The 15,101-nt window shown below is 36.5% G+C and overlaps 1 protein-coding gene across 1 annotated transcript; it reads left to right on the forward strand.

Annotated features, from left to right (window-relative positions):
• The first annotated feature begins 11,564 nt into the window (after positions 1-11,564).
• LOC149837877 (uncharacterized) lies at positions 11,565-13,118 on the forward strand. Its single transcript, XM_090007519.1, has 2 exons — positions 11,565-12,158; positions 12,514-13,118. The coding sequence occupies exons 1-2, from the start codon at positions 11,988-11,990 to the stop codon at positions 12,937-12,939; spliced, it is 597 nt and encodes a 198-aa protein (XP_089863645.1). The 5' UTR covers positions 11,565-11,987; the 3' UTR covers positions 12,940-13,118.
• The last annotated feature ends 1,983 nt before the right edge of the window (positions 13,119-15,101 follow it).

Here is a 15,101-nt window from a genome sequence, read left to right on the forward strand (position 1 = left end):
AAAGGGCACTTTATTAAATATCCAAGTCTCATTAACCATTAATTCTATTTTACTATTCTATTTCTACATATATGCTTTGGATTCGTTGAAATTTAATGGTTCTGTCCTTGTAAGTTAGTTTGGGTAGAGAAGTAACCGGGTCCAGTAAGTCCAGCTCGAACCAATGTGCCAAACCGATTAGACCTGACCATAGTGACAAATGTTTAAAACGGCAAAATCTTGTTTTTTAAAAATTCGTGAGAATTTGAAAAAATTTCATAAATCTCATGTTTTTGGCAAAAATAAATAAATTAAAAAATATAAAAAATAAAATTTATAAGAAAATATTAATAAAAATACATGTTTTTTTCACAATAAATAGCAGTTTAAAACGTAAATATCGTGTTTAAATTAAGGTATGTATGTTTTTTCATAAATCTCGCGATATTTTGAAAATCTCACAACGTTTTAAACTTTCAGGCAATTTCTCGCGATATTATCATGAGATTTTTCATAAATCTCACGATATTTGTCACTATGGACCTGGCCCACCTATATTGATAAACATGTTGGACCTGGTCTGCTATAAAATTTGACCCTTTCTGAAAACAGGGTAGTTCTTGGGTAAGAAAATTATAAACGTGGACCCCTTATTATATCCGGACCAAAATTGTTTCCATGCCTATATGTACACAAAGCGACTAAGACCCGAACTCGTCTGCCAAACTCATATCCGGCCTGAAGTATTTTAGAGTCATCAAGGAACCAAACCAATTCATGCATAAACTTATTCTGCCAGACCGAATTCTAACCAATCTCAATTAAACCTGATTTGTGACCTAACCTTATATAAACATCATGGTTGTTAGATTTTAGTTTTTAGTTGCTTATAGAACTTTTATATCGAGTTTGAACTAAATTGATTTCATTCCAAACTGAACCCACTCTTGTATGAATTTTGCACCAATTTATACCCAAATAGTTATGGATCTGAGCCATCTCATACCCAAGCCCATAAAGACCTGACTCAGTTCATGCCCATAACCAAGCCCAATATAGGTTTGGATTTAGGTCTAACTTTTAGAGCTAATTGAAAAAAGAGTCTGATTAAGAACCAACCCTATTTATAAGTAAACCCAATAACCTCTTTGGGCTCATAATTTTAGTCATACCCAAACCTGAAACCAAGCCCAAAGACTATTGGATTGGGTTTGGGTATAATCTTTAGACCCGTTTCAGAGACAGATGTAGCGAAATCCAACCCAAAACTATCCCAGTTATACCCGTAAGTTTGGGTCCACCCATCTATCTAGGGGTGTCAACAGGTTGGGTTTAGTTCCGACCAGGTGGAACCAGACCTGGCCCCAATTTTTGGGTATGGTATTAGGTCCAGACCTGGGTTTAATCGGATACACAATAAGGAAAACCATATCTGGACCCGATAAAAACTACATGAACCATACCTGGGCCATACACGGCAAAATAATATTTTTTATCATTTTTACATTGAAAAATTGCGGGTCTTAATCAGAACTCGGGTCGGGCCTGGGTCTGGTATACAATTTCACAAACTATACCCTGCTCCATGTATTAATCGGACCTTCAGATCTAGACCCGAGTCTTAACTGGGTCTTTTTATTTATCACCATACCCGGACCTATAGGGTTTGGTACGGACCTGTTGACACCCATACATCTATCCAAAAAAGCGGGGTAGAAGTTGTGAACTTGAATGGTGAAGGATTTTCCAGTCAAGCCTCAATGTGTGGTTTGTGGGACCCAGATACGCCAATAATGGGAAGCGATATGCACGATGGATGACGATGACCGTCACACTAGACCGCCAACAATTGGTATATGGGTCCATTAGAGAGGTCACTTCTAACTTCACCATTATATTATACACCAATCATGACAAATTAGTCCCCATGGTTGCCCCGAAGGGGTTTGGCATACTGGGGATGTCTAGGTTCAAATCTCATAAGTGTCACCCTTTGAGCAAGCTGAAGTGTGGCGACTCTCTTTGGGCAAGGGGTAAGCCCACAGATTTTTACGCTGTCCCATGGTTAGTCAAACGATCAGTTGTGGGTTTGGCACAGTTCGGCTTTTGGCTTGTACATGTACATATTCGGCTTTCTTTTTCCTTTTCTTTTTCGAAAACAGAAGAAAATTCACCTTGCTCATTACCAAACAGCGCAATCAACTTCAGCCTTACAAGGACTCCACACACCTGGCTAGTTGGGTTGACTTAAGGTTTTCAAATTGAAGAAGGTCAAGAGTTCGGCCCCAAAGTGTGAATCCTATACTACAAGGCTTATGCCAAATGAGAAACTATCCCAAATGGGCAGGGGTGAGTACTTGTGGAGTTCTACATCAAGGATACTGACTATGATCCATAACAATGGGTTTATAAAAAAATAATGAAAAAAAAAAAAAAAACTTTTCAGCCTTATTACAATAGAGGATGCATGATTGATGTCCCATAATTTGACAACTTTCACAGGTCGGCCCTACCAGATAAACGCAACCTTTGTGGGCGACTAGAGCAGCACCCATGTAGAACCACCATATGCGAATTCTTTTTTAGAAAGGCATGCTGGGTTACGCAGACCCACCAGTTACTATTCAATCGTATCACTGGGTTTTGAACCTGCAACATCCCACCACAAGGAGACGTGCACTGACAGCTCTCCGACCAACCATGTGGAGCCCCCCTTGGGTTACCATATGCGAATTCTAACAAATTGAAACCGCGATTGTAAACCTATAAGTGGATTAATTTTAGTTGTCCAACTCAATGCCATTAATTTAGGCAACTAACTAAGATCATGCGTAGGAATGGATAAGAATGTGGACTAATTAATCTTAGGTATCCAGATGGATTGAGTTGGATGGGTAGGATTGACATAGGATGCAAAACATTATATAATTTGTCATCGGATACAACATTTTTTGGCCAAATAGCTGGTTGAATTGTAGACACGAAGAGATGCAAGTGTTGGAATCAGGTGCAATCACATTTTTTCAGCCATCAAAACCAAGCGGGTGGAGGCCTCGTCCTCTGAGGTCGTGTGGTGACCATCGGTCACCCTGTCTGGTGTGGTGTGCTGCCACCGGACTGGTCGTCGGTTGCCGTCGGGTGCGGCATGCTGCTGCTGAACCGATCGTCGGGTTCCACCTACACAAAAAAAAAAGGGGGGGGGGGGGGGGAGGGGGGAAGAAGAAGAAGGGGAAAAAGGGCTTTTACCCTGCTTGGGCATCGCTAGACAAGCCGAAGAAGGTTGCCAAAAAATCACTCGTCGAAAAACCCGATGTTTCTCCCGTTGTCGTTCCTCTCTCTCAAAGAAAAGAGCAAAAAGGAAAAAATGGAAAGAGAACCCTAATCAGGTTTTCCTTTCATTTTTACGTATAAGCCTTTCCTTAAAAAAATACAGTTCGAAACTGAAATTTCCTGAAAATTCTGAAAAAAATGGTTGCTATTAATTCGGTTTTTTGGAAAAAACAAAAAATCAGTATACCGACTTTTTTGAAATTATAGAAAGTGGTTACTTTCTGTTTTGTTAAACTCAAAAAATTTCATATACATATATAGCTTGCTAGATAATTATGGAAAGGCTACTGATATTTTCTAAAATTACAGAAAAAGGGTTGAATTTTTTTGTTTAACTCAAAAAAAATTGGAGTTTATGTTTTTGTTTTTGCTTAGAAAGGCTTCTGCTTTTCTGAAATTTGCAGAAAGGTGGTTTATCTTTTTTGATAAACTCAACATTTTCAAAAAGTGTTCTACTTTATTGAATTTTTGCAAAACAATGCATCTGATCTTTTTTTATATTACAAAAAGATGGTCAAAACTTTATGTTTAACTCAGAAAGTTGCATAAACAGGTTTTTGTGATTTTTGTTTACGCAGAACCTCTTATTTTATTTTTTTAAAATTGTAAAAAAGTGGTCCTGAGTTTCTGAAAACCACTTACTACTTATTTTTTTTCAAATAATGCTTAATATTTAGTAATTTTTGTGAACTTCTTGTGTACTTGAAGACCATACTGCTAAACTAGTTTAGAGTGATCAAAACTAGTTACATTTATAAATATTAGTTAGAATAAGCTTTATTAATTCTAATATTTGTTCATAATTAAGAATATGGAAAATCGAATAGTCATAGCCGAGTTGTCCAAAATCGAAAAACTCAATGAAATAAATTTTGAAATGTGGAGAAAAAAGATGGAATATCTATTAACACATGACAAGACTCTATATGTATTGAGTAATGTAAACTCTTTACTAACTGATAAATCGAGTGAAGAAGAGAAGAAAGCTCATAATAAGTTTATCGAAGATGATCAACTTACTCGAGCAACTATTCTAGCATTTATGCAAGATTATCTCATCCAAGTGTTTGAAGACTTTGACACTGCAAAGAGAATGATGCAAGAAATGAAAAAAAGTATGATATGACTTCATAAATCCATATTCAACTTCTTCTGAAGCAATACAACTCATGCAGGATGAAAGAGTCAGACAACGTAGTCGATCATATGAATCGAATGTTGTTAATGGCTAAGGACTTAGCCATAACTGGAAATGATATTCTTGAATGAATGTAAATCTCCACCATACTAAATAGCCTTCCTTCAACTTGGAAGATGATGTCAATTGTCATGAGATTAAACCAGAAAAGTTTTACTCTAACTGAGCTTCCTCTGCAATTAGCCCTTGAGCAAGAGCACATGTTAAAAGACAGGAAGAGAGAAATTATGAATGCCCAAGAATCCTTTCCGGCAACCTCTCACAAGTTCAAGCCTAAAGGCACATTCTTCAAGAAATTTAAGAAGAATAAATTCAACAAGAAGCGTCCAATGCAAACCAAGAACTCCAATATTGCAACTGGGGGAGCATATTTTTCTTGCAAAAAAGTTGGGCATTTGAAGAATAAATTTTCAAATAGAATCAAGAAAGAAAATCAAGGAAAGCAAGTAAATAGAGAATGATAATTAGTATACACTGTGTATGAATCATTGATCGCAGATAGTGATCTCTCAGGGTGATGAATTGATTCAGGGGTGACACGATATGCGTTTAAGTCAAAGGAAGGACTTGTAGAGATGAAGGAGTTGAAGCCTGGAGATCATAATGTGTATATGGAAAATAACACATATAGTAATATGGTCGGGATAGGGACCTATAAGCTTCAAATAGAAGGGACCACTCTCCTACTAACAAATATACTTTATATACCTTCCGTTAGAAGAAATCTTTTAGCAGTGAGAGAATTTGCTAAAAATAACTTCAAAATTTGCTTTCGGGGTGATAAGGTCACTATTGGAAAAGATAAAAAAGTAAAGCTCAGGGGTCGCTATGATGTTGACCATGCTCTCTTTCGTCTAAATGTAACCTTCTATAAATAATACAATGAATATTTTTTATTATATTGATTGTGTATTTAACGTTGATGCATATTTATGGCATTTAAGGTTAAGGCATGTAAATGTCAATAAAATGAAAAGAATAATTCATATGGAATTATTACCTTATCTTAAAAATATAGAATTTGAAAGATGTAACCATGCATATCAGGTAAAATGAATAGGTCTTTTACTAAGGGAAGTAGATCATTTAACTTATTAGTTCTAGTACATACAGATATATGTGGGCCCTTAACAGTAGAAACACATGAAAAAAAATCATATTTATCACATTTATAAATGACTACTTAAGGTATAGATACATATACCTAATCTCTAAGAAATCTAAAGCTCTAAAAAAGTTTAAGGCATATGAACATTAAGTTTAAGGATTATTAGAAAGACAAATCTAAGTTATTAGATTTGATAGAAGAGGTAAATATAACTCTGATGAGTTTAAGACTTTTTGCAATGATAATAATATAACTTCTCATACAACTATACCTTATACACCACAACAGAATGGTGTAGCAGAGCAAATAAATAAAACCTTAATGGATATAACAAGGTCCATGTTGGCACATGCAAATCTTTCCAAAAAAATCTGGGAAGAAGCAATTTGCACTGCCATGTATATCGTAAATAAGGTTCTGTATAAGGCTAGCTTACACCCCATGAATTATGGACTGTAGAAAGTCAAACTTGAGTCATTTGCAAAAGTGAGGGTCACTTGCTCATGTGTTGATTCCTAGACAAATGAGAGACAAGTTAGATAGCAAACTATCAAATACATCTTTATGGGATACCTAAAATGATCAAAGAGATATCGTCTATATAATCCTGAAAAAGGATTTATAGAGAGTAAAGAGGTAGAATTCTTGGAAACTAAAGAAAATAATTTTGATCCTGAAGATAATGGTGTCTTTCTAGATATCATAAATGATCCTAGAGTACCAAATCAATGACCACAACGATCCAATTATGAATAATGAGAAAAATTCATAACCAGTAATTAGATGAAAAAGAACAAGAACTCGTCCATACTATTTGAATGATTATTATATATTCTTAAGTGAGGAATCATGTTATTCTATAGATTTGGATGAAACTCTTGACAACTTGAGTTTTGAAGATACAATTGCTTTCAATGAGTCTGAACTATTGAAAGAAGTAATGAAAGATAAGTTAGACTCCATAGAAAAGAATGGAGTTTGAGAACTAGCCACTTTGCCTAATAGATATAGGAAAATTGGTAGTAAGTGGGTTTTCAAGAAAAAACTCAAGGCAGATGAATCTATTGATAAATTCAAGGCAAGACTAGTAGCAAAAGGCTATTTTCAATGAGAAGAGATTGATTACGAAGAAACTTACTTTCTTGTAGCCAAACTGACATCTATTTGTATCATCTTAGCATTGGTAGCTTATTTTGATCTTGACCTATATCAACTGGATGTGAAAATGACATTTTTAAATGGTGAATTAAATAAAATTATTTTCATGCAGCAACCAGAAGATTTTGAAATTGGAGGTCCAGAAGGTTTTGAAATTGGAGGTCAAGAGGATAAAGTATACAAGTTAAATAAATCCTTGTATGGACTTAAGTAATCACCAAGACAGTGGTATTTGATTTTTCATAATGCTATAACCAAATTGAGTTATCAGGCAAATAGTCTGAACCACCGTGTATATGCCAAGAATACTGGAAGTAATTTTATTGTGTTAGGTTGATGATATTTTAATTGTAGAAAATGACATAGACATAATAAATATAACTAAATCATGGTTAAGTTTTTTATTTTAAATGAAGGATATGAGTCAAGCTTCATATATCTTTGGAATTAAGATACAGAGAAATAGAAAATCAAGATTTCTATGTCTAAGTCAAGAAAAATATCTTAATCACATTCTAAAGAAATTTAGAATAGAAAGTACCAAGGCAAAAAGTACTCATGTAGTAAAATGCCAAAAATTAAGTAAGAATGATTATCCAAAAGATGGACAAGAAAAGTTGAATGCTCCTTATGCTCAGGCAATTGAAAGTCTGATGTATGCAATGCGTTGTACTAGACCTGATTTAAGTTTTGTTGTAAGTCTAGTAAGTAGATATCAAAGTAATCATGGGCTCTCTCACTGAAAAGCAGTGAAGATAATTTTTTGATATCTAAAGGGAACTAAGAAACTCAAACTATGCTATCAGTCAAATAGTTTAAAGCTTGTAGGCTATTCAGATGATGACTTTGTTGATGATAGAGATGAAGTAAAGTCCACATTTAATTATGTATTTATGTTATGAGGTGGGGAAATCATATGATCATGCAAGAAACAAGAGTGTGTGGCACAATATACCCAGGAAGCTGAGTATATTGCCTGTAACATTGCAGCTACATTAGGTGTGTGGATAAATTATTTTCTAAATGAGTTAAAATTGAACATTTCAAATTATCGAATTCGACTTTATTATGACAACAAAGCTGCTACAAGATTAATACAAACAGAAACTGATAACTCTAAAATTAAGCATATTAAAGTTAAATATCAATATATTCATGATATGCTTATGAAAAATAAAATAGCAGTGGATCATATTCTTTCAAGTAACATGCAAGCAGATCCGCTAACCAAGGCAGTCACTGAGGATGTTTTTACTAGACATGTGAGTCGGATGAGACTCATATATGTCTAAGTGGTGAGTGTGTAAAGATCACTCAGAAAGTTTGTATGCAAGGTTTCAGTTGACAACAAGCATATAAACACAGAAAATTCCTTATGAACAAGTGGGAGATGTAAGGCTATATGGCCATAAGATGACTGGTGGGGGGGTATTTCAACAGTCACAATGCTAAAAAACAAAGAGACATGTCTCTTGGAGGATGAAGGGATTTCTTCTAAGGATATATCCTAAACTTGAACTCTTTATACAACTATAAATGCAGTGAAATTGTACGATACACATACACAAATATACACAGAAAAGTAACGATTACAGTTACAGCAAGGCATTCTAACTTTGAAAGAGTTGAGAGTATGGATTTTTCTGGTGATTTTGAGCGTAACAACGTGTTTTTCATCCTTGCTGAAATTTTGCATTCGAGCATCAAAGTTCCTACAGTGATGTGTCAAACTTACATGACTTGAGAAATCATATACATTGAATAAATATGATTTAATGTGTAATCAGTAGCAAATAGAGTCTTAAATACATCCATGAGGTCAGATTAAGTGAATACAACTTCACCTATGATTTTCCAACTAGATTCTACTTGCAATAAAAAGATATAAAATATTTCTTAAGAAAAACTAGTTTTCCAATGAGACTTTCCCAAGCTGATATTTTCCCAAGAATGGGATTTGTGACCATATTGTAAACATCGGAAAAACTCACTTGTCCTCGTACTTTTGGCAATGTGACAGCTGGTTCTTTGATACCATAATTGAATTAAAATGCAAAGGTTCATATGGGTTTTTTCACTGCAACCTTTCATGTCATGCTAAAAACAAGAAACTGAAAGAGAGAGGCCCCAAGGAGGGTTGGCGTAGTGAGGTAGGGCCTTGGCTGTTAAACGGGCAGTCAAGGTTCAATTCTCATAGGCCAGGGGTCCTAGCCTTAAAGTTTTATGCTGCTGGCATGATGACTGTAGGTATGGCAGGCTGAGCCAGACAGCACTACCAGGTCTTGCCAAGTGCTGTTTCTTGGGTTATAATGAGAGAGAGAGAGTATATAGTAGGATTATTGAAAAGGAAGATTAGTGATGAAACCAAGGGGCCGGACGAGAATGTCCGCATGTGTCATGTGTCATGTGCCATATATCCAAACAGAAGAGATCCAAGTGAAATAGAAAAGATCTTTAGCTTTTTATCTTTTATAACACAATCAAATACTTTTTTTTCTTTTGAGCCCACAAGAGCTCCGCACACCTAGTTAGGCGTGTCAGCTTAAGGCATTTAACTTGAAGGACATCAAGAGATCGATACCTAGGGTGTGCATCCCTTGCCAAAAGGCCTAATGTCGTTGTGAAACTATCCCTGATAATATCAAAGCCGGGCTCTGGTCAACGTGGCATTTCTCAGCCCACAATGGGATATCCAAACCAAAGTAGTGGTTTCTTCCCATTGTCAAAATAAAAAAAAGAGAGCTGCACACCGGTTTTCCAAAGCATCAATCTTGACCAGCTTGATCTAACGTAGCCCTATTCATCATGAAGATGACAATCAAACACAAATATTGTTTATATTTTTCTTCCACTTCCATGTTGTTGGTCCAATATTCATCTTCATTTTGGTGTTGGTTGGGTGAAGGTGCAAGATGATGGTGATGTAACCTGGAAGATGCAACGGGTTGGCCAGTGGTAATAAGGTATATATGAAAGCTCACATTGGAAAGAAGAGTCTTCATTATATCTTTGAATTGATTTCATTGAATGGTGGAGGTTGCGGAATTAAGAAGAGTTATAGCTTTTACATTTCAAACATTGACTTGAATCATCATCACATGATCATGGCACCCATACCATGACGCATAAAGTGAAGAACACATGCAAACTACATGAGTCACCGAGGTGGTATCCCATGTGGTAGCCGGGGTCCTGTGCCAAGCTGAAGGTCCAGGTTCGAATCCCTCTGCCACATGGGGCTTAAGAGATATCTGGTAGGGGTCTGCCTAACCCCAGCTTGCATTTCAAAGAGTCACAAAGGGATGCATCATGCTGTGGGTGAGTTTAATATGGTGGATGATTTTAAAAAGTTCTTATTCAAAATCTACAAAGCAGAAATTGGCTATGGATAATTTTAGAAAAGCACAATGATGCGTTACAAGAATAGATGCAATTTGTAAGTTATAAAGGGTGAAAAAAAAAGCTTAACTTGAAAGAACATCTTAAATTTATCAAAACTGGTCTGGAGGAGCACTTTTCACCCGGAAAAATCTATTTTTCCGGGTTGTTTTCTCTACTTTAGTTTAGGAGGCTTACTCTCCACATGCTGTAGGCAAACAAACATCGTGGAAAATAAGCATCTATTTTACATAAGAATCGGTAAGAATCTTATTTAATTTCCAATTACTGCCACAAACATCAGATATTTTTTGAAAATCTCTTGTTTTTATCATGCAATTTTCAAAAACACATATAATCCTGAAAACATTTGATATTTTCAAAATAAGCAAAATATCACTTGGTTTGAAAATATCACATTTTTATCATGTCACTTATAACATAATATTTATGTTTTTTATACTTTTAATGTTTTTATATTTTTATATATATTCTTAAAATTTAAATATAATGATGTTTTCTCAAGATTTTTTTGAACATAAACAAAAATTTTAAATTATTTCAAGATTTTCCTTAGCGATAAAATCCCGATAACCGAAGGCTTTACCTATGTTTCCAATGTCACTATTAAATTCGTCATTGTCTTAACGATCTTTTTTAGAACTTGGAGTTTAGTTTGAAAGGCAGTATTATGCTAACAAAAATGGGATGGCGCCAAGGAAAGATAATCGGTATCATGTATGATGCGAAGGCCCTTTTGTTTTTTGCTTTGCTTTAAACTATTTCGTTGAAACACCTGAATTTTTTATTATATATAAAATTTAGATGCAATATTAGCTGCTGATTTTTAGATTCCTTTAGAAGCATATATGTATAAACATAAATGGTTTTTTAGAGATCGTTTTTTATGCATGCAACTCCAGTACTGCTGACTATCCATCTCAAGATGGACACTGCACTCATCTCAGGAAATGCCAAGATGAATGGCTGTCAGGTAGGTCACTGCATGCAGCGATGCAGCATACAATGTGAAATCATTTTTTTTAATCCATAGAAATGAAGGATTTAAAAAACGGGGTGTGAAAACGACTAGTAAAAGACGGGTATGCCTGCCATAAACATCTAACAAAAGCAATATTTTAGACAACAGATCTGATGATCTGCCAAATCACAGAGCCTTGGTGTTCTAGACGAACAGGGACATCATCACCACCAGCTGTTCATCTCTTAAAGGGACGGTGACGATCGCAGAACACCAACTCCGTGATTTGGCAGATCATCTGATCTAACTGCGGGCATGTCAATGTCAGTCATTGATATTGTTGTGTCCCAGACGACACCGGCACCGAGCAAATTTGAAAGTAACCGACGAAATGTCCAATGCTATATATGTTCATGCTGCAAGACCCAACTTGTGCCCAAGTACCACAAACCCCAACCAGACCCTCCAACCAACCCCAATCCCATATATTTCTTGAATAACCAGACAGATAGAGAGTATCAATGGTAGCATTCAACCATGTATAAATTGCCATCATAAGGAGTTGAAGCAGTTGGCTTAGCCTTCTATGTCTCACCGACTATCTGAGCAAATGAATGAAGGCAGCCTGCACTTTGTAATTGCAATATTTACTGCAATTTCCTCCTGCAAAGCATCTTGGGATTTTTCCACAATTAATACGTTTTCCAGGGTGATCTACACTCGTCTTCTACCAATCCTTCAATTCCATTCAATCCCTCTTGGCTCTTCTTGAATACACCCTTTCTCTCTCCTAGCAAGCAAAGCCTTTCCCCCTCCCCATCTGTTATATATACACATCTACACCTCCCCTGTTGATGGCATTAGAGGTGAGGAGAGACAACGAGCTCACTGAGTTCTCCCTCCCACTGTTCTGGCGTAGTTCTCCGGTCACCCTCGAGCTCTTTGATCCAAAATCTGCTTGTTCTCCCGTGGAATTGAACCCGGAATCACCTCTACCTCTCGGTTTGCAGAAGTTTTATCTCAAGGTTCATTTTCTTCCTGTTCTTCTTAGTGTTGCTTTTTGTTGGTATAGTCATAGGCGGAAAGATGGGCAAATAGATAGGTAGATAGCCAGGAATGTGCGTTTAAAAATGTTGTGTCAATCACCACGTAAATCCTGTGCCTCTTGTCATTGCTTGTTGCTGCTTTTACTTTTCTTTTTGTGGTTTGTGTATTCGATATCGATCCAATCACAGACATAGGGCCATGCCTGTTTCCTTACATAAAATAGATTCTACATGATTCTGTATGTGTTTAGTTCTACAAAAGTTTGTCACCAACTCATGCTTTGGCTTATGCTTTTGTTTCTGTGATCTCCATTTGGTATGTGATGATATGCAGACAAGTGCATACTGTAAAAGGAACCAGGCTTGCACCATGAACAGGAAGGATAAGCAGCAAAGGGTGAACCCCAAGCTGGATCTGAAACTGAATTTGTCGCCGCCAAAGGACTCCGGCGGCGACAACTCACACTCTCTATCATCACCATCTTCCTACTTCTCATCATCGTCTGCAGGAACATCGCCTCCGTCATCATGCATCTCCTCGGAGCTCAGCTTGGAGAACCGGACCAACTCAGAGGGGGACCAGAACCAGACCCTACGCTACTCGAACAGCCCAGAGGCAACCTCAATGGTCCTGGTTGGGTGCCCACGCTGCCTGATGTATGTCATGCTGTCTGAGGAAGATCCAAAGTGCCCAAAATGCAAGAGCACCTGCCTGCTTGATTTTCAGCAAGACACCAACAAGAAGACCAGGAATTTCTAAGCAAAGATTCCAACTAGGCTATGCTTTTTTATGGGTTTAGTCATAGAAATATGTAAAATGGGGTGATGATCACAGCCCAATTTTCATATCATATCATATGAAGGTTAGGGTATACATTAGTTTCATCCTGTTGAGCTTTCATTTCCTTTTTTGAATGCATATAAAAGGCTTGGTTTTTACCCTTTTGTTCACTTTTTATCCATTGTATTTTAGATTTTTATCAGTTTGATTAGGTGGGTACGTGGATTTTGTTGGGGATTTGAATGAGGGAAAAAAAAAGAAGAATAAAATGGTGCGGGGATTTGGTAGTTAGGGGCATTGAAAAGAGTGACAATTTGGATTGAATTTCCACAAAAACAATTTATTGCATGAGTAATTGAGTTAGTTGAGAATCAAGAGAGTATTACGTCAGATGATAAATACCAATTTATTTCCACCTAGCACTCCTTCTCCATACACTAAATGCTCCCTCTGTTGCCATACTCAATTTGGGCAACCTGCTGTTGCCCCTTTAACACGTTGCCCTGCCATAAGTTTTCCAAGAATCTCTCTTTACTTTTTCTAACTTCTATCTTCACAATTAACAAGCACCCAACAATCTGGAGTCTTTTGATAATGAGCTATGTGAGGATTCCGCCCCCCCCCCCCCCCCCGGTTGTTTTCTGACTCTTCAGTGCTACCAAGACTCAGAAACAATGGTTGAAGTAACTGAGGTTGGAAAACGCGAAGTGGGAGATTAGATAGAAGTTTGACAGGTAAAAAGTAGAAGATACACTGATTTCTGAACCAAGGGATAGTGTCATGGTTCAATATGGGTTTGACAGTCAACAAAGCTCCTTCCAAGTACAACATCACCAATTGGTTTCAGGGGCAGGCTTACATAATAGAAAGATATCTGATTATACTGTTGATATCTCTCTACGCCAAACAAGGAACAGAATGTAGAAGTTGGCTCAAAATTCTTACCTGGTGCAATGCATGACACAACAAAACCAGTTCACGCAGAAGCCACACCAATGAATTTTTGTCTCTTGAGTCAACGGCCCACCACTTAAAAGTTAAAGCAATTATACATTACATGTACATTTCTTATTAAGAAAATGACCCTAATGTCCTTGTAAAATGGCATGATTTCCAAAATGCCTCAAAGTTTGCCAAATCCTCCCCATGCTTGATTTTTTTAAGATATTTTTACCTTTCACACAAGCGAACCAGCTAGTGTTCGCCCGATAGATACATATATCGTACGAAGCTCGCAACATCTCAATAACAAAGAGATTCACATTAAATATTTTGCAGACCCGATAAAATCCGTATAAAAGAATCTATAAATCTAGCTAAGTTGAATCCCAGCAAAGGAGATTGACATATCAAATGTTTTCATCTTTTGAGATTCGTAAGCCTTATATGAACCTTCTAGAATTTAAAAGTTCTAGCTTGGCATGTTTGTTCCATACATTTGCGATAGTCCTAACATTCATGCAGACGTCATGCGAACCTCCTTTAACTAAAAACTCGCTTAAAGTCAAAACGTACATTTGCAAATGTATGTATGACATTCACAAATATGTATTGTGAATGTTCTTACCTTTGCATATTTACTGACTGATTGCAAATTCTCATCACACATTTGCGAACGTCATAACCTTCACTCAGATACCTTAAGAACCACCTTTAACTAAAAACTCGTGTAAAGTGTGTGTATGTCCGCAAATGTGTCCTGACTTTCTTCAACATGTGTTAAGAACCTCCTTACCTTCACATGTTTATTGACTGATTTCAGGTTCGCGTGACACATTTGGAAATGCCACAACCTTTGCACGAATACCATGTGAAGCTCCTTTAACTGAAATTACATAATGCTAGGACGTACTTCCGCAAAGTCTTACATTCACAAATATTATATGCTGGACTCTTATTAATGCAAAACAAATATAATTAAGGTGTGAATGTCCTTACCTCCACATATTTGAGAATGTACTCTTATCATTCGCTAGAAGACTCACGAACATTCTTCGTATATACAAAATTTTTAACCTCAGTTGTTAACATTCCGAACATTCATATATTCAACATGAGATTCACAAATATTCTCATGACGTTTTTGCGAATCTCCTCATCCTCGGGCATAACATTTGTGAACCTTTATACAAGCATTAAAT

This window comes from Nuphar pumila, chromosome 5 (assembly GCF_984573655.1).
Source record: "Nuphar pumila chromosome 5, dmNupPumi1.hap1.1, whole genome shotgun sequence".
In the NCBI taxonomy this organism is placed as follows: Eukaryota; Viridiplantae; Streptophyta; class Magnoliopsida; order Nymphaeales; family Nymphaeaceae; genus Nuphar; species Nuphar pumila.

What these genes read in the sequence shown, in the direction of transcription:
- LOC149837877 (XM_090007519.1), top strand. Translation starts at nt 11,988, where the DNA reads ATGGCATTAGAGGTGAGGAGAGACAACGAGCTCACTGAGTTCTCCCTC. An exon ending in TGCAGAAGTTTTATCTCAAG is followed by an intron (nt 12,159 to 12,513) that starts GTTCATTTTCTT and finishes GATGATATGCAG; the next exon opens with ACAAGTGCATACTGTAAAAG.